General features: G+C 42.0%; 2 protein-coding genes across 3 annotated transcripts in view; one reads left to right on the top strand and one right to left on the bottom strand.

Moving 5' to 3' along the window:
- CDH23 (cadherin related 23) overlaps positions 1 to 26,328 on the top strand; it is a 598,322-nt gene that overhangs the window by 502,054 nt on the left and 69,940 nt on the right. The window lies entirely within an intron of this gene.
- On the bottom strand, positions 854 to 25,222 carry VSIR (V-set immunoregulatory receptor). Of its 2 annotated transcripts, XR_006413777.1 has the most exons (8): positions 24,991 to 25,222; positions 15,126 to 15,578; positions 13,083 to 13,139; positions 8,978 to 9,085; positions 6,659 to 6,686; positions 5,044 to 5,231; positions 2,664 to 3,856; positions 854 to 2,570 (listed from the first exon to the last, which is right to left on the bottom strand). XR_006413777.1 is itself a non-coding variant. In XM_044420498.1 (7 exons), the coding sequence occupies exons 1-7, from the start codon at positions 25,052 to 25,054 to the stop codon at positions 3,789 to 3,791; spliced, it is 966 nt and encodes a 321-aa protein (XP_044276433.1). In that variant the 5' UTR covers positions 25,055 to 25,222; the 3' UTR covers positions 854 to 3,788. The 2 variants fall into 2 exon arrangements, 1 of the variants encoding a protein (XP_044276433.1); XM_044420498.1 differs by having other exon boundaries at positions 854 to 3,856.

Here is a 26,328-nt window from a genome sequence, read left to right as displayed (position 1 = left end):
ATGGCCGTGACTGTCCTCCCTGCCCGAGCGTGGCTGCAATCGCTCCCATCTATGTCCGCGATCACGCATGTCTATGGCCGTGGTCGCACTCATGCAGGGAAGATGGGTGTGGTCGTGGTCATGCTAAGGGGGAGATGGCTGTGATCTTTGTTGTTGTCACTTTGCTTCATATTTTTCGGATTAAAAAAAATAGTTACAGAACAGATTAACCTTATTTACATTGAACCTTATGGGGAAATTTGACTTGGGGAAATTTGACTTGGCTCACGACCAATTTGGGTCGCGACCAGTCATGGAACGGATTAAGTTCATGAGCCAAGGTACCACTGTACTATGGAGACACAAGTGTCTGTCTTTCCAAATAGAAAATATGTTACCAGCTTCTGTATTTGGATGTAGATTGAGATGGTTTTTTTATCATTATGAGTACAGATTCCATATACCTGATCCAGACTAAGACTAAGAAAACCCCATGATCTGTACTAGTCCAGACTGGCTGGCATCACAGTCCAATACATGTTTACTCAGAAGTAAGTCTCAGGGTGTTCGATGCAGCTTACTGCCTAGAAACTGTTCAGGATTGCAAATGGTGTCAACTACAGCATTCATTAAGTATTGCACTATTATTTGTATCCAAGTATTAGACTCAAATGCATAATGCCATTTGAGGCAACGGCACCTAATAATTGGCATATAATTCGTGTGCTCTTGCTTGCTGTTCTTCTTAAGTGCTTTAATCACGGCAGCAAGTAGGGGGCCAAGAATTAGAGGTCACTGAGTCTCTTCGGTATTGCTGCAGATGTTTATCCTGACTTAGTACTTTTCTTTAAGAGATGCTTACCAAGGCAGCAAGTAACTTTCTAGGATCTCTTTACTTCAGTTTAGTAACCAGTTCAGCGTTGTTACAGCTTATTGATTTTACAAAACGTATCCTCAGTTATATAAATACCAAACATTCTAAATCATTTTGTTTATTAGAAGATTATCTCAGATATACTCTAGCTTATACAAAATCCATTTTATGTGAAGATGCCATTTCTGCATATTATCCTTCCTTCCTACAGACAGTTGTGCATATATAGGCTTGCCAGACTGAGTGCAGAATCAAATAGTTTACTAGCTTGCAGATCTGAGCTTTCTTATCCCTCCTTTAATAAAGGTTCAAAACCTGAAGTGAATTATGTAATAGTCCTGTTGCCAGAACAAGACATTGAGAGTAGTAATACAATCCTATACATGCCTACTCAGGGGCCTCACAAAGTTCAATGGAACCTACTCCAGAGTAAGCATATATAGCATATGTCGACCTAATTTGCTTATATGGGAAGCAGCATGTGAATTTCCACAATGCAGCATTGTTATATCAATGAAATTTGGTTAGGAGTGCTCCATGGATGAAATGTTATGTTGTCCAGCATACTTGATTTTGCATATTCTGTATTTTAGGCTATTTAGTATAAGGAAACTTTATGTGTTCGTATGACTCAATCTGTAGCTGTACACATTGAAGTCACCAGTTCATGGACCTGACCAGAAGGTTTACTAAGCATCACCCATAACATCTTTCTGTTACAAGAGGAAAATGACCACAACGAAACTTGATGCTACTATCACATCCTTTTAAAAACAAATATAAACACATTTAGAGTGGCTGACAGAACAGTTGACACATGCACATAGAACAGTCACCAGCTTTACTCTTCCGTGCATGCATATACTTAAATACACATGCGCGAACAAGACAGGAGCAATTTTAAAGGAATGACGTCTTCACCCACTTCACTAATAAGTCTGTTTCCCTTGTTCCTACATTCTTTTTCTTAACCACGGGGCCACTTAAATATCCTTTTAATGCTGGAGAATCTGTACGCTCAATTTTTATCCGGTATGTTCTGAAATCTTTCAAAGAGTTAATAGAGAAGAGTATTTACCTAAAAAGACAATGCCACAGAACACAGACAACTTGGCAACTTACTCTTCTGTATTGTTCTTCCAAGTTGTATAGTGAATCTTTTATAACTCTTCTGTGCTTGATCATAATATCTAGGGAAGCAGGAGAATGGTAAATTTCTCCTTAATAGTTTCAGATGGATTTCCCAATAATTGGACACACAGTGGTAAGTACCACTGGGTAAATGATCTCTTGTATTCTTCCCAAATAGGTGATAACATTTACATACAATCCAGAGCTACATATCTCAGGAACAGCCAATTTGATGTTCTGCACTAACGTTTATTGCTTTGTTGATCTTATAGAATAAATTCCCACACCACTTGAAATATATCCCTACCTCATCATACTGAAATCACCTTGCCATGAGGACCATGCAGAAGGCCTTTCTGACTGGCTGCTTAGCCTAATATTCACAAAATCCGTTAACTTCAGCTGTTAGGGTTATGTGGGGGTTCTCTCTCTTTACTGAAAGCATTTTTATCCCACTCTTCAACCAAGAAGGACCCAGAGCAGCACAAATAAGATCAGTAAAAATAAGGCAGTACCTGGCCACAGGTTCACGATCTAAAAGACATGACAAAAGGAAAAAGGGGATGAGGAAGGCTAAAGAAATGACCTGGAGGCATCATGTTGAAGTGCGTACAGTGGACTGACAATCCCGTGTATCCTGGGCATAATAGGTCAAAGGGCCCCAGACGTCTTGCATTACCTTGTGCTTTGTATTTGGGGCCTTGTATGTGGCTCAATGGGCTGTGAAACCAGATTAAGTCACCTGAAGTGCATTTGCATGTGCATCCTCTCTGGAAGATATCCACTACATTTCTTACAGAAATTGGGTTCAACTGAAGCACTGTATTCAGGTCAGATTAAAAGTCAGAACTGTCCAGTTCTGGGTTTATTCCAAAATCTACAACTTATATTCATCTCTAACCTAGGTCTGAATATTCTATAATCAGTTTTGTGGTTTTAGATGGGTAGATTTAGCATTACACCCCAATTTTTGATACCCTTCCATGCTTGTACTTCCCCAGTCATTTGCTACACCAAGCTCCTCCACAAGCAGCCAAAGAACAATCAACAAACTGAATAATCAAATCTGGTTCAGAGCCATTCTTCCTAAAACTGATACGACAGTCTATGAAAGAAAGAAGGAAAAGTATTAGGACTTTTTCATGTTACATGCAGTCTTTCGAAGCTCAGATACAAGTTGTTGCTATGCTGAAGCACTCAAATGGTGCAGATGTAAAATAACATATACAGTGTAATATGTGTAAAGACATACATAGCAAGATTTTTAAACCTGTCCTATATTGTGAAGGGGCAAGGCATTCAGAGTACAGGGAGATCTGTTAGAACCCTGTTCAGTTTTAAGGCTTTTGGTGGTGGATTCACAACCATGATCCCTCTACTCTCCAGTAACAATTAAGAAATCTCATCTTTCCTCCAGTCCTGCACACAACTTTGGTGCAGTGAAACCATGCAACTCTTTAACTTGTTTCAGTAATTGTTCATCAAATTGTTTACAGCTCTGTGAAGTAATGAAAAATCCATCAGAATCCTTTAAGGCTTCAGAACCTCAGTGTCCTCCAGAACATATTTTCTGCATTTAAACCTTTCAGAGGAAATCAAAGGCACATATATTGAAATGTTAGGACAAGCATCAAGTCAGGTGCCACATAAAAATTATGCCATTTCCTTCCCTCTTAGAAATAGTTCTTACAAAGTGTTTCTTCTCTTCCATTTTTTCTCTTTTCTTTTCACTTTCTCTATTTCCTTTTTTCAGTTTTTCTTTTAAAGCAGCAAGCAAAACTTTGTCTATGTTGCTGTCAAAGATTCAGTGCAAAGGTCTTCCTGGAAAATTTTCTGATACATCCATCAAGTTTGGTGAATCAGGAACAGGTTCTAAAATACATAAGCATTTTTTATTTATTAACATGGTTAATATATCCTCCTTTGACTCTTGGTGGCTGCAGAACTATTTAGTTGCATCTGTTGCTATGAGTTAAGCCCACTCTTTCCCACTGGCCACTTAGCTGCAAAGAAAAATGGCCTAAGTGAATGACAGGAATAGGCATCTGTCAGCCATCCAAATGTGTTGGCCTTCCTTTCCCATAAGCCGGTACAGACATCTATACCAGCTATTCCAATCCTTAGGCCCAAATCTTTGGAAGGCCACAGGCTGCCCACCCCGAGTAAGCAGGAACAGATATTGCCTTCTACTATATGCCTCACAGCTAGTAGACAGAGCCCTCCACAAGTCTTTTGCTGGAGTCTAAGCTCAGTAAAAGCTATGAAGCACAAGGTATTGCATGCAGTGTATTGTGGCATCTGTTTTTGTGAACTAGACCCCACTGTGCATAAAATGTTGTACTAGGTTTGTTTCTATACTGCTCAGTAGCCGAAACTCTCTGGATGATGAACAGCTGTTGGCAGATACTTATATGAATATGAATATAGATATGTAGATACAGCCACATACATACCCAGTTTTGGGGGATAGATGAAGAGGTTACCTGCCAACTTACTGTTTCATGCATTTGGTGAAGTAGCGTCTTGTCTATGAATACCAATGCCATACTAAAAGTGTCAGTATTTAAGGTGTAACACAAGACAGATTTGTACTTCCTCTGCAGCAGAGGAATGCAGCTATCCTTCTGAGAATCTACTGACACCATCCTACATAAGAGGTTAGGAAAATATTCAAACTTCACCCTCTGATCCTGCCAACACCAGAGGAATTCAGTCTGGCTTCTCAGTTGGTACCAGGTTGATAGCTACCCAATATGCTTAAGTAAAGACAGACAACCTCAGTGGGCGGGAATTGCAGAAGCTGCTGCCTACTTCTGCTTAGACAAGAAAAACACAAGCTAGTCCTCCAGCTGTTTTCTAGCCACTCTGGTCAGTGGCCAGGTATGTTGGGCATTGTAGTCCAGCTAGATGTGGAAGGCAAGGGTTCCCCACCCGATGCAGCCACAGGGACCGGCAGTTGGACCCATTTTTATGAGAACGTATTCCACCAACACGGAGTATACATATAAATTCACTGACTGCTAATGGACAGACAAGTGACACACAAGTCAGTGACTTACCCAGTGATGGGAAGAAACAGTCTCCTGGGACTGGGGGTGAAACTGGAGTATTTGGTTCTGAGAGAAGGTGCCGGCCTGAATCGGATAGCAGGCGGCTCACCATGTATGTTAACTGGGGCCTGGGCTTGGGTTCTGCATGAACAGCAGGGTCAGCATCAAAGACCGGGTTCTCAATGCCACGGGCATTGCTGGAAGAGAAAGCACAGTCAGACTAAGCAAGCCAGAGTCAAGTCATGCTCCTCTCCCTGCCTCCCATCACCCTGATAGAAAATGTCACAACACTGTAAATATGCCTTTATAATCCTGCTATTTGTGCCTTCGATCAGGGGGAGGAGAAGAGAAGTTCTGATATGTTTTCATGTTTTAATGCATGATAATTTCAGTGCTGACTAACAACTGAGTCAGCTGCAAGCCAGTAAGGCCTATTTTTGTTCAAAATACTCTTTAAAAAAAAAAAGTCATGTTTGTAACACTATAAAATATGCTTTTCTTAAAGCTAAAGTAACTAATTGCTCTCCATTTATGTCAGTTATGGCACCAATGCTTATTTCTAAATTCAGTTCATTCTTTATGCATATAGTTTCTGTGAAATTGGCAAACAGATCAAAGAACAAGGTTAATGCTTTCAGTCGTGCAACTTTCAAACAAAGGGGCAATAATCGTTTTCATTTAAAAAGGAATCAAAAATGCTGTTTGCAGGCGGAGCAAAAGAACACTGCCTGCTAGCTTGTCTTGTAGCTTGGGAAGATGGGAACCAGCCTGAGCTCTTCCAGGGTAAAAGTCAGGAACATAAATGCAAACTGAAAAGCAGAGGAAAGGAGGTGAGTGTATTGCTTCCTGCTGCACAAAGGGGTATGCTGAGCTTTATTTCATATCAGGAATGCTTTGCTGCCTAGTTTAGAGAGTCCACATCCATTGTCAGCCTGATCCATGCTTCTGCGATGTAAATAAATGATGGATAATCAACCTAACCAGTAGGTAAACGCATTTGGTAGGCAAATTCGTATCAGTGGCTAACCAGTAGGTAAACGCATTTGGTAGGCAAATTCGTATCAGTGGCACATGGAACATGTAATGCCAATGTCTGATTGGTTGCCAGTTTGTTACAAGGTCCAGTTTGGCCTTTTAAAGCCTCATCTTGTGAGCCTCAAGGAGCAACTCGGCTGATGCAAAGTATTTCCACTATGTCAGCAATCTGAGGGCATTTGATGAGGCTTTGCTCTGCCACAAACACCCAGGAAAATTACTTTGCCACCTGCAAGGAGCAGGGCCTTCTCATCAGTGGCACCTTCCCTGCTGCATGCCTGTCTAGAGAGGGTTTCGAGACACAAACCTTTCTGAAAACTTTTAGGAAGCAGAGGTTTGAGATAGCGGCTTGATCTTGGTAGGCAGCAATGGCTGCATTAGTTTGGATTTTTTAAGCACCTGCTGGTTTGGAAGACCTGATCTGGTTTGTGGTTTTATCACTGCGCGTTCCATTCACTGTTAAACCACAGCCATTTGTGGTTTTATTGTTGTACGAACCATGCTTGATTTATTGCAGTCACACTTATGGAGGGTTTTATAAGCCCAACTATGGAACCAACTGTGATACACAGTAAACAGCACTTCTTACCTGTCCATTCTGACAAGTTCATGAGCACCTGCAAAACAAACACAGTGCAGTCACTGTAAAGAGTGCCAGCTGTAGTTCTATTTCATATCAAAATTCTGATCATACAATTTCAGGCACAGAAGAAATGCCAAAGGTCAGTTATTAAATTCAGGCCAGATCTTTTATATCCAAGTCTGATAGCAGGAGCAGCCATAGTACTTGCAGTCCCTTTCCATTTCTTCTTCAGATACTGTTTGTTTTGCTTTTCCTAAGAAACCAATTCCCTTGCTTTGTGTCTCAATCTTGTTGGGTCAGTGATTTGGACTATAAACATGGAAATTATTAATCCATGTGACAAACAGATACCCGAGCAAAGCCGTTTATCAGCAGCCTGGAGTTGAAGCCTTCCCTGTATTTTCCTCCCAAGGAGAACAGACATATGGATAAGCAAAAGCTAAATTCTGGTACAATTTGCTACACATAACACTGATCCTCTTGTTTTTCCATTGTCTGAGCTGCCAAGCACAAAAGAAACATTGCCAGTATAACTGGCAACATGAGCACAAGCTGTTCCTGGATTTTCCATTTCAAGTACTGAAGCTATTGTGTTTAGCTATTGTGATAACCTCAAGACCTCTGTTGTGCATTTATTTATACATATGATCAGAACCTAATCAAACCTCACTTTCCAGGTGAGATAGGTTTCTACTATATGGAGGTTTCACTTCCCTCTGCCTGGATGGGATCGTTGCTTTGGGCTTCTCTGACCTACAGCTTTCAATGTAGATCAGCCTTCCCAAATTTGGTGCCCCCCATATGTGCTGGAGTAACCCCCCACTATTGCCTCCAGCCAGCTTCATAAGTGGCTCTGCTAGCTGAGGATAATGGGAGTTGTAGTCTAATACATCAGGAAGCCTGCTGAAGGTTGTGAAAAGGAGTGGTGCATGGTATCAAAGTAAACACTATGCACTTCTGTGGACGAAAAAAGAGGAAGTTTGTGTATTTGTTTCACATTTACATGTTCAATATTTAGTTTTAAGCTTCCCTAACAAATAATTTTGGTACTTGCCCTCCAGTATGACAAAATTATCATGCTACCCAAGCTAAGGAAGAAGTTGTTCTACAGATAATATTGTCTTTGTACTGGCACAGTTCTATGTAACACAACTTAAGGTGAAGAAAATAAGTCACGTTTTCCCAGAAAGTGTTAGTATCACAGCTTTACAAAGGTGTTTGTTAATGCCATCTAATCAATGACTGAGCACTGTGCCACACACCAACACAGTTTACAACATGTTGATGCGTATCGTACAGCTCCGTTAAACAGCCCTGCCCTTTTGTAATTTTTTCCTCAATTACTCATTTTCAAAAATATGTGTAATAACAAATAGGAAGGGGAATCATATTCAGAACACAAAACAGCCTGATAAACACAGATGTGGAATGTTGGCCTTTAATAAAAATAATTCCTACTTAAGACAAAATAACACAGATTAATGGTAGAACAGACTTTACACAAATATTAGCTTTATTTAATGTAAGTTTGGTAATAGAACCACTACTGGATAAGGAGCAGTGTTCTGTTTTCCCATGCTTCTCACAGGCAACATTTTATTTTTTTAAAGTATGCCTTGGCCATCTTTCAGGGCAGAAACTCTCCCAAGGTGGTGTACAGTTATAAAACTGATACATTATTAAGAATGATCAAAGCACAATAAAACAGTAAGAACAGCAATAAAACAACAAAACCAGCTACAAGATTTATCAGCAGAAGGCCAGAATTCTGCCTGTCTGTCTATAGAGAGAGAGAGACCTTAAATACCAGCAGCAATGCAGCTTGGCAGATCCCCGATGGAACCTTTATAGAAACTTTTTGTTTGTGAGCATAAGTCTCTCAATGCAGCACATGTTTTAAAATAATTTGTGTTAGCCTGATTATGTTTACTTCAGTCTAGGATTATTACCAAGTTCAAATCCAGAGTTCCTACACCCTTTTTAATAGCTCTGCAACAGCAGAAGATGATACAACTGCAAGTTTTCCCCAGTCCCTTCACCTGTCTTCTTTTGCAAAACCCTATTGTTTGCTCCAATTTGTGGGAAATCAAGGGTCCAGCAGTGCCGCATCATAGCTATTGAAAATAATAGATGGCTTTCCAGTAATAATTCCACTGGAAATAACCAGGTATCATTTGCGTAATGCACAAATATTTGTGTATTATCAGCATTTCTGCATGTGAAAGAGGAGGAGAAGCAAAGAAGTGCATCCATTTGTGATTAGTAGTAAGCCTGTACTTCAAGTGGAGATGGGGGAGGAAAAGAAGAGCCACATTTAATACATACGCCTGTTAGTGATCGCTTGTCTCTGCCTGTAAATGAGGAGCAAGATGAGCGGCATGCACAGAATGCCCAGAATGCAGGCCACTGTTGCAACTGCAGTTGCTGTAATACCTGCAAAAGAGCAAAACAAACATACGAAAATTAGCTAAGTAGCAGAAAATTATTTTCATTGCTGGAGATTATACTTGCATAAACTTGGTGCACCTTTTCAGAAAAAGCCCAGTAGCTATTAACTGTGAATCTCATTGTGAAATACAGTGTACACGGAGCCCAAATGTCCTTAATTAGAAAGAAATCCTTTATGTTAAAGGGTTGCTTCTTTCTCCATTGCATGGCATTTCTGTATTACAAAATAGATTATCATTATTTGAAAACTTCAAAACAACTTAATGTCCCTTTCTGTTTTGCTAGGCTGAAATACCCATTATTCCAGCAAAAATTGTTTTGTGTACTTAAAAACATTATTTAAATATACTCCTGAGTATCTTTGATAATGATAATGCCTGCTGGATTGTTGTACAGTTGCCATCATGTTGTTTTCTGACAGCCAGAAATGTAACAGGTGAATCTGTTCCTGACATGGTGCTCCTGAGTTGGTTCATATGGAAAACTGAGCCATAATTTAGTGTAATAAGAACAAGTCTAGCCTAGCCAAGCTTTGGCTTTATGCACATTCCCCACTCTCCCGCCTCTTGTGGCATGGCCCCAAAGAGAGCTTTTGCTTCCATTTTTAAAAAATTGTGTTTTCTCATTTGATCTAAACCTGAGAAACTGTGGTTAATCTTAACTGTGGCTAGTGGAAACCAATAATTCAAGCTGTGCTTTATATAGCTGCGTTGTTTCCACTAACTAGAGTTAAGTAACAGATTAGGGTTCAGGCAACATGCTAAACTGTGGTGAAACTGCAACAGAAGCAGAAGCTTCTCATCACGTGGCCATATTAAGGGAAGAAAGGGGAACATGGTATCCTGAGGTGAATCTCAGTGATATCTCAGCCAGTTGCATTTCTGCTTGTTATGCAGCTTTAAAAACACTGGATCCACAAAAGAAAAAAAAGTATTGTCTACAATATATGCAGTGATTATTATTTTGCAAAAATGTTTTATAGGCAGAAAAGGAGCTAAACGTTTTGCTTTCACTAAAACTGAGCCAATGAATTATCAAGTCACCGTGTGAACTCAGATACACACAAGGTTATAAATCTAAATGTAAAAACATGAAAAGCATTTCCTCTTACTGCTTGAGGAAAGTTAAATTCCACTTGTTATACAATGTTAGCTGTCTCAGCTAATGTGAATAGTGCTTTGTTTGTTGAGCTTCACTAGGGCAAAATAACTTAAAGACAGTTTTAAAAAACCCCTAGGCCAAGTTATCAGCCAGGCAAAACAAATCCTGCAGAGGGAAAGAGAAGCGGAGGCCAAGGAATCCCCTGATCCAAAGCCTGGCTGGATGTGTACCAGAAGGGCAGAAGGCAGGTGGGGAGGTGGGGACTGGAGTTCGGACGCCCTGTTCCTGGGACATGCTGTGCTCCGCTACCGCAGCACACCCCTTTCTGCCATTACTGCTGCTTCTGCGCACCACTGAAGGGCAGGCAAGGGTGGCAGGGGTTCTGGGCCAGGGCGGATCCTTCACTTAGCTGCAGGGAGGGAGAGCCAATCTACCCCTTGTCTCCTAGAATGCCCTCTGTTAGAATTGCTCCCTAATCTGTGATGGACTGAAGAATATTCCAAATTTCCTTGAGCTTCGGAAATGCTGGAATGAGGAGTTTTTGTTTAGTACCTAAAGAAGAAAAGAAAATGCATGAGCAGCAAAAAATTGGACTCTGTCCAAAGTGTCCTGAAGTCCATGAAAAGACAATTACTGGTTTCATTGCCCTTTGGCTCAGATCCAGGACAAGCTAATGAAATTTTGCAGCACACAAATCACTTTGCTTCACGTGCTAGATCACATCTTCCTGGTGTGTTATCACTGTATAGCTTGGTGTGCCAAGCTGTGTTTCAGCCTTGTACTTTACCGCTGTGCAGATTCAAATAACACTGTGAAATACAATTCTGATAATTGGATGCAAATCAAACCAGGAGTATATTTCTATTTACAGTTATTAAATTGTATCTAAATCACAGACAGACAGGTAGAAATGGTTAAATGGGTTTATAAATTAGACATGTTATATAACATGAACTGGCTGAGTGGGGCGAAGGGAAGTAGAATGTACTCAGTGCAGCTAAATGTAGTGAAAAAGCAGCTTTCACAGGTAACAGCTGCTTCTGTTTGAAGAACAGGTACATTATTGAGGTCAAACTAACAAGTATATATGTCCAGTAAAGAATTAGCCAAGCCAATCAATGGTAGAGGAGCTTCTTGATTTTCTGGTTTTTGACTGGTCTTTAACATTTTAAAAAAATGTACGATGCTAGTAGATCAAATCAAAGAAATATGTGAGATGACAAATTGGTAGGTAGAATACGTGCCAAAACATTACAAAATTTGTGTGGAATGTAGAGCTGGGCATGCTTACATGCTTGCTTTATATAAACAGCTGAGTCAAGAATAAAAAACTGTATTAGACTGAGTGTAGGTTGGGAGTTCCATGCATGTATGTTTGTTCCTATACATAAAAAGATTTCCTACATGTGGAAAATGGGAAACTGTGGGAAGGGTTCGACCTAGTCTTTTTCTGTTACATCTGCTTTTCTACAGATGTCTTTCAGTGGGTTCATGTTGTCCATCCAGGTGTAACGGAAACCAGTGTAAGCATACAGGTGACACAATCAAAACATTTGATTAATCAATTGGTGAAGCATTATACCTGTCCAAAGGAGGGCTATTAGTGACCAAAAGGTAGTTAGTATAATATTCTGGGTCCAGGGAAGGCTCTTTGATGAGTGAACCCTCCATTACCTCCTGTAAGCAGCAGATGCCACTCCACTGTGCAAAGTTGCACTGACCATCCCCTGAATCTACTCAGTCAACCCTTTCCAGCTATCTTGAATAAGCCAAGGTAGGCAAGAGTGAGAACAGGAAGTTACAGACCCAACGGTGGCAAGCTTCTTGTCCACATCCTTAGGCCTAAAAAATGAAACTGGTCTCATACAACTTAGCCAGTGCATAACTATTATACCATGAGTTGCATTCAAGTTGGCATGATGCTCAATGATTTCATCCTCAGTGTGCCAGACAAAATTACCACAGTATGTTTAAAGCATTAACTCTCCAAATATTCAACTAGAAGAAAGCCAGAGTGGTGTAATGGTTAGAGTGACGGACTGAGACATGAAGGAACTAAGTTCAAAGTCTCCACTTGGATATAACCCTCACTGGGTAACTTTGGGCCAGTCACTCACTCTCAGCCTAAACTACCTCACAGGTTTCTTGTGGTGAGGATAAAATGGAGAGAAGACCATTGTAAGCCACTTGATGTCCTTGCAAGGAGAAAAAAAAGTGTAGTATAAATGTAATGTAAAATTAATGATAATAGTTGGGAACGGACAAGAAGGTTATTTTTGGTGCACTTTCCAGGGTCAGGATTGCGATGTAGACTGTGATGGCTGGGAAACGAGGAGTATGAGAATTGAGATGGCAGAAAATGATGAGGCTTTCTCAAGGCTGCCATCTCCAGGTGCTCGGGCAGACTGGAACTGGCAGGTTTTGGAAGTGAAGGGAGAGCACAAAGGAGAGGAGGAAGACAAGCCCATGCCCAGTCTGGTCCTTGACTGCATGATGAGGCATTGGGTTAGAAGGGCTTCCCAATCAGAAGGCCTGCACTGATCTAGCCCTTCTCCAGATGGGGCCACCCAGAGTTACTGACAGGAGGGTTTCTGGAAGTACTTTCTAGTTTGGGCTCAACAAATCACTTTCCTCATGCACAGCCACTGGTCTTCCAGTGGATGTAGTTTGTTAGCTGTGAACTGGAAATGAAGAGCTATTTCGCAAAGAGATAGTCTGTTGCTTGAAACAAATAAGGGGAAATCCAACTCCCAACAATACTGATAATAGAATGTATAATGAGATTTACTGGGGGTGGGGTGGGAAATGGAAAATTAGTTTTATTTGAATGTATTGTCCCTCAAAAAATACAGTCATTATGAATGTATTACAGTATTCTTACTTTCACTCTCTGTGCTGGCAGCAGGATGTAAGGTACAGTTTGGAAATGTACCTATTGCTGTGAATAAACAGAAAGAAAGCATCAGTTTATTGGACATTCAGGTATCATTCAGTAACAAGATGTAAAAACCCTGCTCAATTCACAGTACCTACAAAAAAGGCCAAACCCGAAGTACTGGAAATTTCTAAAATTTAAAATGATTGAAAGAAGGGGAAGGAAATATTCTGTTGTTTTCTCTGTAGATATACCAGCACTTGCTCTTTCCTAGTTCTGTGCCAGCCAGGTTTCTCCAAGGCACATGAGGACTCCAGCCCCCCTTCTTGTTGCTGCTAATCCAAATGGCACACTGCAGTCCTGTGCTGACTTACTAGATGTAAGCCCCAATAAGCACAGTGGCATTTACTTTGAAGAACACACAGACAGCTGTTCTTTCCTATCCAGTTCAGAGATTCCAAACAAACATTTTACGCTTATGAAGAGAAGAGCCTCTTGGGGAACAGGGCTGTCAGGAAAAGGGCTAAGCACCGTGACTTCTCCACCTAACATTTCCCTCTCCTAAGGTGACTTTTTCTGGTGAAAAAGGCCCAACTGTGTATAAAGTTTTGGTTTTTTTCCTAGGGTTCTTGTTGTTTCAATTTTTTAATATTCAAAATAGGTGTGTCAGAGCTTTCTAATTTCTGTTTTGAGAGGAAATTTACCTTCCTGTTCTCAAATGCAAAAGGCCAGTGGTACAAGGTGAAATCCATTTTGATTTATTTTGCTCTATCTGTAACAGTACATTTTTCCACCTTATTTTCCTAGACAGTTCCCCAGGGAAAGTATGATAGTTCAAGTAGTTGTACAAATGATTTCTTTGCCTATTATGAAGGCAGTGTACCCTGAAAATACACAAAAGATGGGAATGGGGTGAGTGGAGGAGAGGGATAATTCAACAATGTGTCCCTGGAAATGTCTGATTTCCACTGCAGTAATTAAAATACAGAAAGTTGCCATTTTCCATCCTGATCTGATCAGAGCAGACTCTTCCCATCTCCCCCTGCAGTTTTTTTCCACAACCATTTGGGTCACATCCCAACTGAGTATTCACCATATAGTAGCAGAGAAAGCAGCAAAATAGCGATTGGGGAAAAGCTGAGGAAAGGGAGATGGGCTGATGAGACCAAAGAGATGGGCTGATTGAGGATGATTTGATTATTAGATTTGGCTTCATTCACTGCCTGATATGCCACGATCCTATGCACAGTTACTTAAAAGTAATTCACACTGATGTTAATGGGAATATCTACCAAGTAAGTGTGCAAAAGAAAGTCTGCATCCCAATTCTTAAAGAAAGAGGAAGAAATACAGACAAATTTTCATGCTTTATGGTATCCTTTATGGTACCAGGTTTCAACCATGGAATTTAATCATGTTATACAAGACTGCTGCAATGGTTTCCCAGTCTGCTACTACTGCATTGAATGTAGTCATCAACTTCCATGGAATATTATTGGAGTGGGCAAACTTAGGATGGCTGGGCCCACCTTCCGTTCCACTTCCTTGCAAGTTGCACTTCTACCAAGTTGCTGATTTCTGCAGCAGTGGCCAAAAAAAAAAAAAAAAAAATCCCAGTAATTTGCTACTGATTAGCCAATCTGGAACGATGTGTATGTCATGACATAGGCCCTAGCTAGTTGAATTAACTATATGCCAGTCAATTATATTAAGTCAACTATATTAAGTCAATTAGAATTGAGGGCAGTGTTTCCTGGTTCTTCATTGTTCTCAGTCTGAATGGGCAAACACTTTCTCCAATTCACTAACAACCCAACACAACCACAAGAGAGAGGAGCACTTTTCACCATCACAGCTGCAAAACACCAGCCACCCCACTAATTTGAAACATTTTCCTTTTTTTATTTTTCCAAGTGGTAGTCTGCATCTGTGAACTTTAGTCTAGTGCACTCTATCCAGGGTTGCCTGCATAATTCTCAGAGAATATGAGAAGAATATAAAAGATGCATAATTTTATGAACAGATGGCTTGTACACAGAGTTCACCTGCCTTTCTGTACACGAAGTTCTATGGAACTGTGAGCCTGTTGCTGGACATGGTCCTTGCCGTGCTCCCTTCTCACATCTGCCACATAGCAGCAGTAGAACCCGCTGTGCTGTAGAGTGAGGTTTGCCATAGAAATATGGAATATCCCATGATGATTTGAAGAGGCCTGTCCGTGATGGTTTGCTTGCTGCCCATGCAAATATTTCTTGGCAGTGCTGTTACTACCAGGTGGTCCGTGGTGCATCCCGGATTCATGATGTGGCTCCTTATGCATACTGCCGGGGATGTGCTGCTTCTCAGAGCATCTCTGGTCACGTTTGTCGCTGAAGTACCACATTCTGTAAATGGGACCATGGTGTTCAGATGCACTGACTTTACAAGTCAAGGTGACACTTTGACCTTCAGGGCAGATGTAGAGTGCGTAAGGAGTGGTGATTTTTAAGGTTGTTGACTGTGCTGTGTAGGAAGAAAATGGGTAATGTTATAAAATGTCTTTTTTATTGAATGCAACCTAACTGGTTTGTCATGCCAAGAGAAGTACTACTTTTCCCCTTTTACAAGAAAGTAAACCAAGGGATACAAAAGCTGCACAGTCACAAAATCTTTATGGGAGGAGGGGGGCAGTTACCTTCACATACAATAATATCCAGAAAAACTGTTGTTCAATGATAGAAAAATATACTTTTTCTTCCATGAGCTAAAATTTTGTATAAAGTTCATGTATGCAAAGCTGAGCTCAGTGCAATCAGTTAGACATGACCCAAGGAAGGAAAAGTAAAAGAAGTATATCAGATTAGTGGGAGAATATTTTAAAAAATATAGACCATTTCCAGTTGTGCAAATTCAGAATATTCACATCTAGATTCCTGCTTGCTGGTGTTCTTGTCCAGCTTTAAAAATTAAAAAAATAATAGAGTAGTTGATGGCCTCATCCCATTTGGTCTGACCACACTGGCTGAGATTTGTAAATGCTCTTTGTTGTGCAGTGGTGCCCGAGTTTTTCACATGTAAAGGGGTCATAGGAAGTACTATGGCTTGAATTTCTTCAACTAAGATGAAATGTTGATTTGCAGAATTAAGATGGCATGACCCATGGCTAACACACCTGTAGAACCAGCATAACTGAACTACAAGCAATGAAGGTATAATAGCATGATAGTTTGCAAGGGTCATTGATGTTTTCAGGGAATCAGAACAGACTATTATGTATTTTCATGTTCGAATATATGCAGATTAAAAACTCTCCACTGGTAAATATTCTTGCAGCTTCAAGTAGGTGGAGGGAGGAGAGAAAGAGCAGCCAGGGAGCAATCCTAGATGTTGACCGCTAGGATGAATTGCACTCAGGTCAGTGAGAAAAAGCTGAGTTCTATCTAGTAGCCCCAAAGCCCTGCATTGAAACAATGAGCATTCAAATGAATTTCGTATAGCTTGCGCCACATCCCTAAATTTTAATTTAGCAGAAAATAGTTTGGTTTATCAGTTTCTCAACCACCATTTCTTTAAAGTGCAGCTTCCTTTGTCAACAATTTTGATTGGGGGGGGGGGGAGCAATTGGTTAAGTCCTTGCTGGCTTCTTAAATAGGAAAAGCCTATTGATATTAACAACACATGAAGTTCTCATTATGTACAGCAACATCTTATTTTGGCTATACCTTTGTTTAATATGAGAGGTATAGTTTTTTAACAGTCTAATATAATCCCTATCTCAAGAACTGGTGGAATTTTCCACAGTTGCTAAGTAGAAATATGATTATAGCCTTTGAAAAAGATGAATCTAATTTGACTGATTTAAAATATTTGTGTACCCTTTTTCATCAGAATATCCTCAGGAGACAACAATCCAAACCTCCCAAAATGTCTTAATTCTAGTTTACTCTGTTCTATAGACCTGTTCAGGCAGGTGATATTAGCACCACCTTGCTTTTGAAGGAAACTCCAGGTGGCTCTGAGAGAAAACTACGCTAGAAGTGCCCTCCTCAGCACTCTTGTGGCTTTTATGTCTTGCTGGCCACAAGGAAATCACTCTTTTGCCCTGAAAAAGTACTACTGTGCCTCAACCCTGAGTTATAGTATCCAAGGAGGACAGAGGCGTCTCCACACCTGGACCACTTGAATACTCTCTCTGTGGAATGCCTGTGCGGATATCTACAGAAAGAACCAAAAACAGCCTGTGACAGAAGACTGTTTTTTCCTTCTAGACACCCACTGTACCCTTTCTTATTTTTTTAGTGAAGATTCCCAGCTGGGGTGATCCCAGATGGCCTTCCTGGCATTGAAAATGCTTCCAGCTAAAAACAAACCCACATCAGGGGTGCTTGCCTGCCAAGGCTTGACAGATAAAAATAATTACAAATTTTGCAATAGAAGTACAGACATACACAACATACACTTGCTTTCAGACAAGGCTTTTATTGTGTAATCACTCTGAGTCATTTCCATAAATTTATGGGGGAGGAATTACCCAGATATTGTCATCTGACACTGGTTCCCCTACTATGTTTTCCTACCACTGTTATACACACACGGACCCCTCTGTTAAGGAGGGGAAAACAGAATAGCTGCCTTAGATCTTTTGAGTTGTAGCACTAGCAGTATGGGGCCTCCCCAGGCATCCCCACTGGCACCAATGAAGACATACCCAGTGTGGGGCCAGTGCACATCTGGTTTCTTAATTCCACTTTTAATATATGCACATGGGTTTATATGAAATGCACAACACCTTTCTAGCAAAAGGCTTCCACAAAAGTGGATCACATATCCAAACCCAATGGAAACCGGCAACTATATTCCACCCTGTTGGAATATTGAAAGCACTGTTAAGTTCTTATTCCATTGTTTTATAGGAGGTGTTATCCTTGCAATGTTATCGTATCAATCTTTTAGCTGTCAAAAGGGCACCGAAAACCTATTTATACTGACCATTTGTTAGCTTCCACGAAGCAGGTAAATTAAAAGATTATGAATATGAGCGATTATTAAAAGCCGTTCTAGTAAAATATCTAAGAATGCCCCCCCCCCAAAAAAGAGGCAACTATTGGACACTGCTAAGATGTATGTTTAAAAGAAGCATGACCTGTACTGCGCTGCCATCCCTTAGCTGAATTAGACAGTCCCCGATTGAAGAAACTTTGCAGGAAGCAGTCATTTTTGCTGAATATGATGCAGCCTCAAACCCACAGACACAAGTAGACACAAAAACTGATTCCCTGATTAAGCAGTTTGTGGTGGTGCCCACGCAACTCTTTCAAATTTGCAAATGTGCCCCACAGCTCCAGACAAGTTGGAGCCCCTGCACTAAAAGATGCCCACCTGGGAAGCACCCTTGGTTGCCCCTAAGTGTTGCATCAAAGGTGGCAAAGGATGAAGTTGCACTGCCGATGAAAAGACAAATCACAATAAGCATGCTAGTCTTTAAGACGGTGTTTTGCACTTCCCAAATGAAGCAACCTTCCTCTTTTCCTATCCGTCCCCAAAGCTCAAGGTGTTTTGAAATGCTGACAGTCCATGCTAGATGTTTCTGCAGCACAGAAAGTACGATCTTCATGTAAACACTGAGAGGTTATGAAGTTGCTATCTTAACATGCCCATCTTGTAACATCCAGATCCTTTATGCTTCGATAGTAAACTGGTTGTGCAGGAAACAAATACACCTGATCCCCAGTTGAAGAACAAGTTCCATTCCTGAGATTGTCTTTTAAGTCAAATTTGTATATTCATCAGATCATGTACAGAAAAAGCATATAAAACACTTACGAAACACTTTCATATACACTAAAACATCTTAAAACACAATACAGCATTTTAATAATAATACAGTAAGAATAAAGTAACTACAGGTACAGAAGAGAGAGAGAATCTGTATATACCTGTGTAGGTATACAGAACAGTTCTTAAACCAGTTTAGATCAAAAAATAGGAAAAAAACAGCAAAAAGATTATTTATTTATTTATTTATTTATTTATTAAAACATTTTTAACTGGATGATAATGGAGATGGGACTGGTGCTGGAGAGGATGGACCTGGTGCTGGAGAGTCAGGATTTGATTGTGTTGCTTGGGTGGGTGACTACTGGAGTCACTTTCTAGTTCTGACATCACTGCTTGCCACTTTTTCCTTTCTCCTTCCTTTTCCCTCCTTCCTATTTGTCCCTTCCTTCCTCCTTCCTTCCTTTCCCTGCTGCCCAGCACTCGCTGCCTGCCACCCACGGGCACCCACTTGCCTCTTAAGGATAAGGCAGGACTTTCAGGTTTGCTCATTTTGTAAGTAGGGATTGTTCTCAACTTGGATGTTTGTAACTAGGGGACTGGGTATATACCTTTTTAATCTTTTGCAAAATCAAAGCAAAAGACTGCAGATAACAGACCTATTCTGATCCTCTAAATCACTGATGCCCACAATATGAATGGGCAGGGAACAAGTATAGGATGAAGTCATGGATCACTGGACTTGCCACTGAGCTCCAAAAAGTGTGGGGGCTGAATCGTGCAAGAAACTGTTTATGTAAGCAGCTTCCTTTGGGTTGGGCCAATTTTATTCTTAGCCCCAAATGGGTTCTTTTTAACTTAATGATGATGCTATGCAGGAACTGATTGGTGCAGTGGGAGAATCTAAGAGTCCAGACTGAAAATAGCTAATCATTAACTCAGCACATACTGGGCAACAAATGGAAGGTACACATAATTTTGGAATTATTATGTTATGTTAGTCACAAAGTTGTGTCCAACCCATCGCAACCCCGTGGACAACATTCCTCCAGGCTCTCCTGTCCTCCATCATCCCTCGAAGTCCACCTAATTCTGGAATACCTCTAGTCAAACCTTCCCTTCTACCTTCCTTTCTCTTAACTGTATCAAAAGTAGGATGGGTGGATTTGACTTAAATCATTAGTCAGTAAGACTAGATTTAAATCATGCTTTTCAACATAATTTGCACACATGCCTGCCTTACCCGTAGATAGAAGAACATTATTAAAATATTTCCATACTGCATCTCTATTATGGCCTGCTGCCATTATAGGTTGCCTCCTCCAGGGAAAGAATAATAGGATAAACCTCAGGCTATATACAAAGAGAACTGAAGACTTGTGGAGTATTCTGCTCAGGAGGTTTCACTCTCATTTGTAAGCCTTGTCCCTCCCTCCTCACACTTAGCTTCTTGTGCAGATCTATTCCACTCCCAACGATATTGTTCTATTCATTGATTTTTTGAAACTCAGCACTTAAGGGGTTGATTCTGTGTACATAGATTTGCAAAGGAGCAATGGGATTAAGGTCTTTTTCTCAACTTTGTATGTTTATTTTATAACATGAAGAAGAGGCATGTGATCCCTGCAGACACACATGCACAGTTCTGAGAACTGCAAGGCCAATCATCCATAATAATACCTTCTAGATAAAAAAAACTGCCCAATAATCTTACAGAAACCTCTGGAAGAGCATGACATTGTGAATGGAATAATTGATTTTTTTTATTTACCAAAAAAATTAAAACATTTTATGAATATACAGCCTCATGCTACATAATTAAAAACTGAACCTTATTTCAGTCCAAATAACCTTTGGACTATAACGTTTCTTAAACAGACAACTATCTTTAGATAGGTTGTTCCTCATAAAGTATTTTTTTAAAATCTAATTTAAATTTTAGCAATCCATGTTAATGTTTTAAAAATTAAAATTTAAAGAATCACTGATTTTTATCCACCCTGATCAAAAGGCACCTAACATGGCAAGGATGGTGCAAATATTTAATGGAACTTAATATTAGGGGATTTGATGAGAATTCTGGCTTGTCCGTAATATGCAAGCATGTTTCTGCACACAGCCTGATTGTTCCCACATCGCTCCTCCCATAATTGAAAGCAGCTAAAATAACCAGGAACTTACCAGCAATTGAAAGCTTAGTGTTAGGTCCAAATCTGGCCTGTCTCTCCTCTAACAAGCTAGTTTAGAGCGAGGGTTTTGGATTCTGTTAGAGGAGAAAAAGCCAGAATCTGGGTCAGACAGAACACTCAGCTTTCTTCTGCTAGTAGGTTCCTGATTACTTTAGCTTTTTTCACTTGCAGGAGGGATAAAGAAGGAATGCTCTGACAGCATGCAGTGATCTGGCAGGAATGCTCACTCATTCCTCATAAGCCATAGTTCTCAAGAGTTTTGAAGAAATGTGTGATGTCACTGATAAAAGCTTAACTAGGCGGTGCACAAAATAAACAGCCATGAGCAAAAGTAGCAACACAGGATAGCCAATATGGCTATCAGATTAATATCCTGCAAGCATGTTTTTGAGTTATCTAAATACAGCAGCAGGCTGTGTGGCAGTGTGTGTTGTGACACTTGGCTTTCTCTGGGGGACGGAGAATGGGCCATACATGCACGTCCGTCACTGTGCAGCATCTGGGAAAGGTGGATGTCTGCTCAGATCAACTGCAATATGCTTGTCTTTGCGCCATATTGATTGTCTTCTCTTAATCAGGTAAAAATAAATAGCCCATCCTTTTTTCTAGGGCACTAGTGGTCTTCCAGTCCCACTACATAGTGCTTCCTGCCCTCCTTGCATCACCGAAGTGAGAGAGACCCACACATTTTGCCAGTTTATGATGCTTGTAAAAAAATTATACTATTTACTTATTTGCTTCTTATCACATTTTTTCATAAAATTGGTTTCTCCTGAAGCTTCTCACATCAATCAAGAAGACTGGTTCCCTCTGCCAGCCTGGCTTACAAGCTAAAATGACAAGCCCTAAAAGGGAAGGAGAGTGGAGAGGAAAGGCAAAGATCAATTCTAGGACAAAGCAGTGTCCTAGAATAAGCAGGCACTGAAATGCAGTTTGGGCCAGGCTGATCTTGCTTTGCTGATGCTGTTTGAATGACACTCTTGCTGGTTTGGAGAGCCAGAGGATTCTCTGCCATTCCTTCTGCAGTGCCAGAGCTACAGGTAGTTGGGGAATTCAAGTGTTCTTTCCAACAGGGAGGGGGACACGCATCTGGTTGATGGAGGGGCCAGGCTGGTGACGCCCTAGGCTTGGTGATGTGCCTGAGAAATAGGAGTGCAGCCTTCCAGTGGCCCTTAGTCCCCCGGCTGATGGCTGAAGCTGTCAAGGAGCAGAGCTTTTGCAACATCCTTGTGAAAAATAGTCTTCAGATAAGGAACTAAGAAACAGTGACTTGCCCAAGACCATGCTCTGATTTCATAAATACTTTTAATGTTTAAAAAGCCACCAGATTTGTAAATAATCCATATTCAAAAAGCAATTAGTCCAATGTGCAAGGCAAACAAGGCTTTGTATTTAAGCCCCTCTGAAGTCATTAGTCACTTGCACTTACTTTGGGGGTGGGGGTTAGGTTCAGGAGCAAGACATCTGCAGCAGCAAAAATAAAGCTCATGCAGTTGTAAGCATTCCATTCAGTCAAACATAGAAGCCACATGAATATCCCCATGTGTATTTAGAACTGTCCAGGCCAGTAAAGTGAAAGCCCTTTCAGATAAGGGGGCTCCATAAGCATAAAGAAATTCCTGTTCCTGAAAGAATTAATTAGAGTGAGGTGATGATGTGCATTAGTAATATAAGAACTACTTAGCTTGACAGCACGGCACATTTGGGGCTCACTGCCCTGGCATTTTTCCAAAAAGGACATATATGCAGTGTTCATCCAATCCCTGCAATCACACTGCGCTCTGTTCAGTTTACACTGGTCTCCAGGGGGTCTGATTCTAAAACACAAATTTGGAGACCTATCATGAAGAACCACCAAAGTTCACTTGTGTTCCAAGGCCCTTAAGAAAAGGAGTAGGCTTGGTTTATTGTTTATTATTTATTTATTTATTTATTTCTCATCAGGGACTCAAGAAAAGGTCACCGGCAACTTAGCCTCCCAAACTGTGACCACCCAATGAATATACTTGCAATCTACCAGTTATTTCAGAGAATGTACAATCTAATATTTCAGCCTGTAATGATTGTCAAATATGCAACTGTTAACTTAAGAGACAGCTTGCTGCTTGGAAAGTTTGGCTAAAAGCCAAATTCAACAGTGAATCCTTTTTGTACAAGCAACTGGCATCTTCAAAATTGATCCTGAGAGGATCATTCCTGTCTTACTTTTGGGCTCTGAAATTGTTTTTTCTGAACCATCTGTGCTCCTGCTGCTTCTCTAAACTGCATGAGACCTGTGGGCCCACCTATGAGGCACCAAGTGTCTTAAGAGAAATGTCAGTGGTTGAAAAAAGGGCATTCATGGATTCTCAGCCTAGTCCTCCAGGGTCTCAGCTCCATTTCTCACCACTTGCCCAGCTGTCCTCCAGAGAGCGCTCGTTCTTTCACACAATGCCTGGTAAATAGAGTCTCGTGGACTCCAGTATTTCCTTTTATTCTGCTTTAAACAGATTTGTTGAGCATTCATAGAAGTAGTTTCCATATCTGAAAGGGTTTCTCCTCTCACTTCAGTGGACTAGAACAGGTACAGGGAACCTCCTGCCCACAGACCATGGGGTTGCCCAACCAGCCTGCCAAGCCTACAGGGGAAAGCTCTTTTTTCCAATCAGCAGCTGACTGGAGATGAGAGCTCTTCCCTTCTATGAAAGGGAGCAGGCTCAGAGAGGAAGCTGTGTTGTGATTCGGCACTGCTTACTTCTGAGTAGACATGCAGCCCGTGCCTTGCTTGCTTCTGGGTATGCCTCATATTGGTATGCACCACAGTTTTGCTTCACCCACCTTGCGGATTCCCAAGATCTTTCCCAGACTGACATTCAGCCATGGGCTGAAAATGGTTATCCACCCCTGGACTAGACAGCTCTGTTCAAAGTAGGCTCACCCCAGAAAAGGTGAGCAATGCAATAAATTTCTTACACACACACACACACACACACACACACACACACACTGCATCTCTGGACATGAGTTTTGTAATACAGTTGAAATACTCTTTTTGCTCAGTTGCTGTTTTCACTGCACCTTTGCAGATCCTCTCCTGAAAACACAATTTCCTGGGCATTACTGACTTAATTTTCAGTGATCTCAGCAGTGATCTCTTGTCTTGGCACACTACCCACGTCCAAGTTATACATACACAGAAAGCCCAAAACTTCCCCCTACATGAGCACCAAAAAGCCCCACACACAAAATACTGGCCTTGCAAGCAAGGTCAGTTGAGGGTACAAGAACATAAGCTGAAGGCTGTGATTTGGCCTCCAGCCAACCCTGCAAGGCTGGGGCCAAGCATCCATCCCTCTTTTAAAAATGCACAGCTTTACAACCAGAGACACGACAGAGCAGATAAACAGCCAGGTGTGGGTGCAACCCCGGACCTTAGCAAGTAGACCGTTGCTACACACATACGCAGCACGTTGCACAGGAGTGACAGCACAGCCAGGCAACTCGCACTGTCTGCAACTGCAAAGCTGCTTCTTCCGGAACTCAAACCAGCCCCCTAACCTGTCCCAGTGAAGCACTCCCCACAAGCTCGAGGGCAAACATGTCGGGGAAATACCCTGCCCTTTGTGCAGGCGAACGTGGAGGGGTGCCTAGGAAAAGGCAGGGCTCCTGTCGCTTCCATTTGGTTAGTAGTGTTGGACCGGGGGCTGAGGGCAGCGGGGAGGAAGCAGCGCGTCGGGAAAGCAGGTCTTCAGCCAAACCTTTCTTCGCCCCGCTGCACGTTAACATCCTTCATTTGTGCCTTTCCTCCCCAGTCTCTCGCTCTGCAGGCAGCAGGGGAGAGGGGGCGGGGATGGGAAGCAGGTTGAGAGCTAATGCTTGCCAGCCCCCTCCCACCCCGAGCCCCTTTGCATTGCTGCCGCAAGACAAAAGGAAGACCAGGGCCGGGGGGCAGACCGCGGCGAGCGCGAAGACGAGCCCGAGCCCGCCCTTACCTTCCCGGGGCGCCACGGTGAGCGTGAGTTGCAGCAGCAGCCACCACCGCCCGGGGTGGTCCATCCCGTCTCCGAGGGCAAACGTAGATCTCTGTCCGTTTGCCTGCCTGCCTGCCTGCCTGCCTCCTTCCCCCTCTCCAAGCCGCTTGGCTGGAAGCTGCTCCGCACGCCCGAGCTCTCCGCCGCGCGTCTCCTCCGGAGACACCCTGAGCTGAGCGTGCAGAAGGAGCCGAAAGGAGTTGCAAAACCGGAAATTTGTTTCCCCCACGCCCCGCAACACGCCGCGAGGGAGGCAGGCAGGCAGGCAGGCAGGCAGCGCGCGCGGCGAGCACCCCCAGGAGGTCAGAGGCGAGAAGGGGCCTCTGGGCGGGCACGCTGGAGCCGCGCCAAGAGACGGCTGACCTGGGCACGGCGGCCGCTGGTTCACCTCGCCGGTTCTCCCTTCCTCTGCGCGCTTCCGCACTTAATACTGCGCAGGAGGGCGCAGAGAGCTCTTTGGCGCAGAGACGGTTGCCCTTTGGCTAGCAAAGGTTTGGCGATTCAACAAGTTGGAGGATATCTCACCAGCTGCCCTGCCGCTAAGAGCGCAATCCTAATGCAGGCCCGAAGGCCCTGCCACTGTGCGAGGAATAATGGGACTTGCAGTACATTTTTCAGCCTAAGCGTGCTTAGCATTGTGGTCTAAGTGATTTTCATCCTGGGTTTATGGGAGGCCCATTTAGATGTCTGTGGGTGTTTCTTAAGCTGAGAAGCACACATTTCTCTTTGCCCCTTCCCGCCGCCCTTGTCATTCCGTGCTTTACCGTGGCTTCTATTTACTTATATGTTAGAACAGTTCCAGCAGCAAAGCTGCTTACCTGATTTTAAAAAAGTACTTTGAACACATGCAAAGTTTTTTAAGGGTAAAGCAAAGTGTCATCGTAGTTGCAAGGGGGGCTGCTTCCAGTACCTTCCGTTGTACCCTCCCAGGTTGCAGGACCCGGGCTGTGGTGCCAAGGTCCATCCCTAGTTGCACCAATCTCTTTTCGGTAGTGGTGCTGTCAGAACAGGTCTTGAGGGCAGAAGTTCATACACGCCTCGACTGGCTTACCAAATTAAAAAATTGCAGCCCCTTATATACTCCAGGTGCACTATCTGATATACTATGAAGTGTCAATATAATCTAAATTAATGAGAATATAAACCTAATGGCTAATACATATTTGCACATCATGTATAAGAAGGAAGCCAAAAACTTCTAGAAGTCTGTTTTTGCACAGCAGTTTATGGAAAATAAGCAACTTTGAAAGTCATCTTTGTTACCTCTGTGTTAAAAAAAGCATCAAGAAAGAACAAGTG

This window comes from Varanus komodoensis, unplaced genomic scaffold (assembly GCF_004798865.1).
Source record: "Varanus komodoensis strain SLA01 unplaced genomic scaffold, ASM479886v1 scaffold11, whole genome shotgun sequence".
NCBI classification, from domain to species: domain Eukaryota; kingdom Metazoa; phylum Chordata; class Lepidosauria; order Squamata; family Varanidae; genus Varanus; species Varanus komodoensis.
Note: the sequence above shows the minus strand (reverse complement) of the source record. Positions and strands in the feature narration are given on the sequence as shown.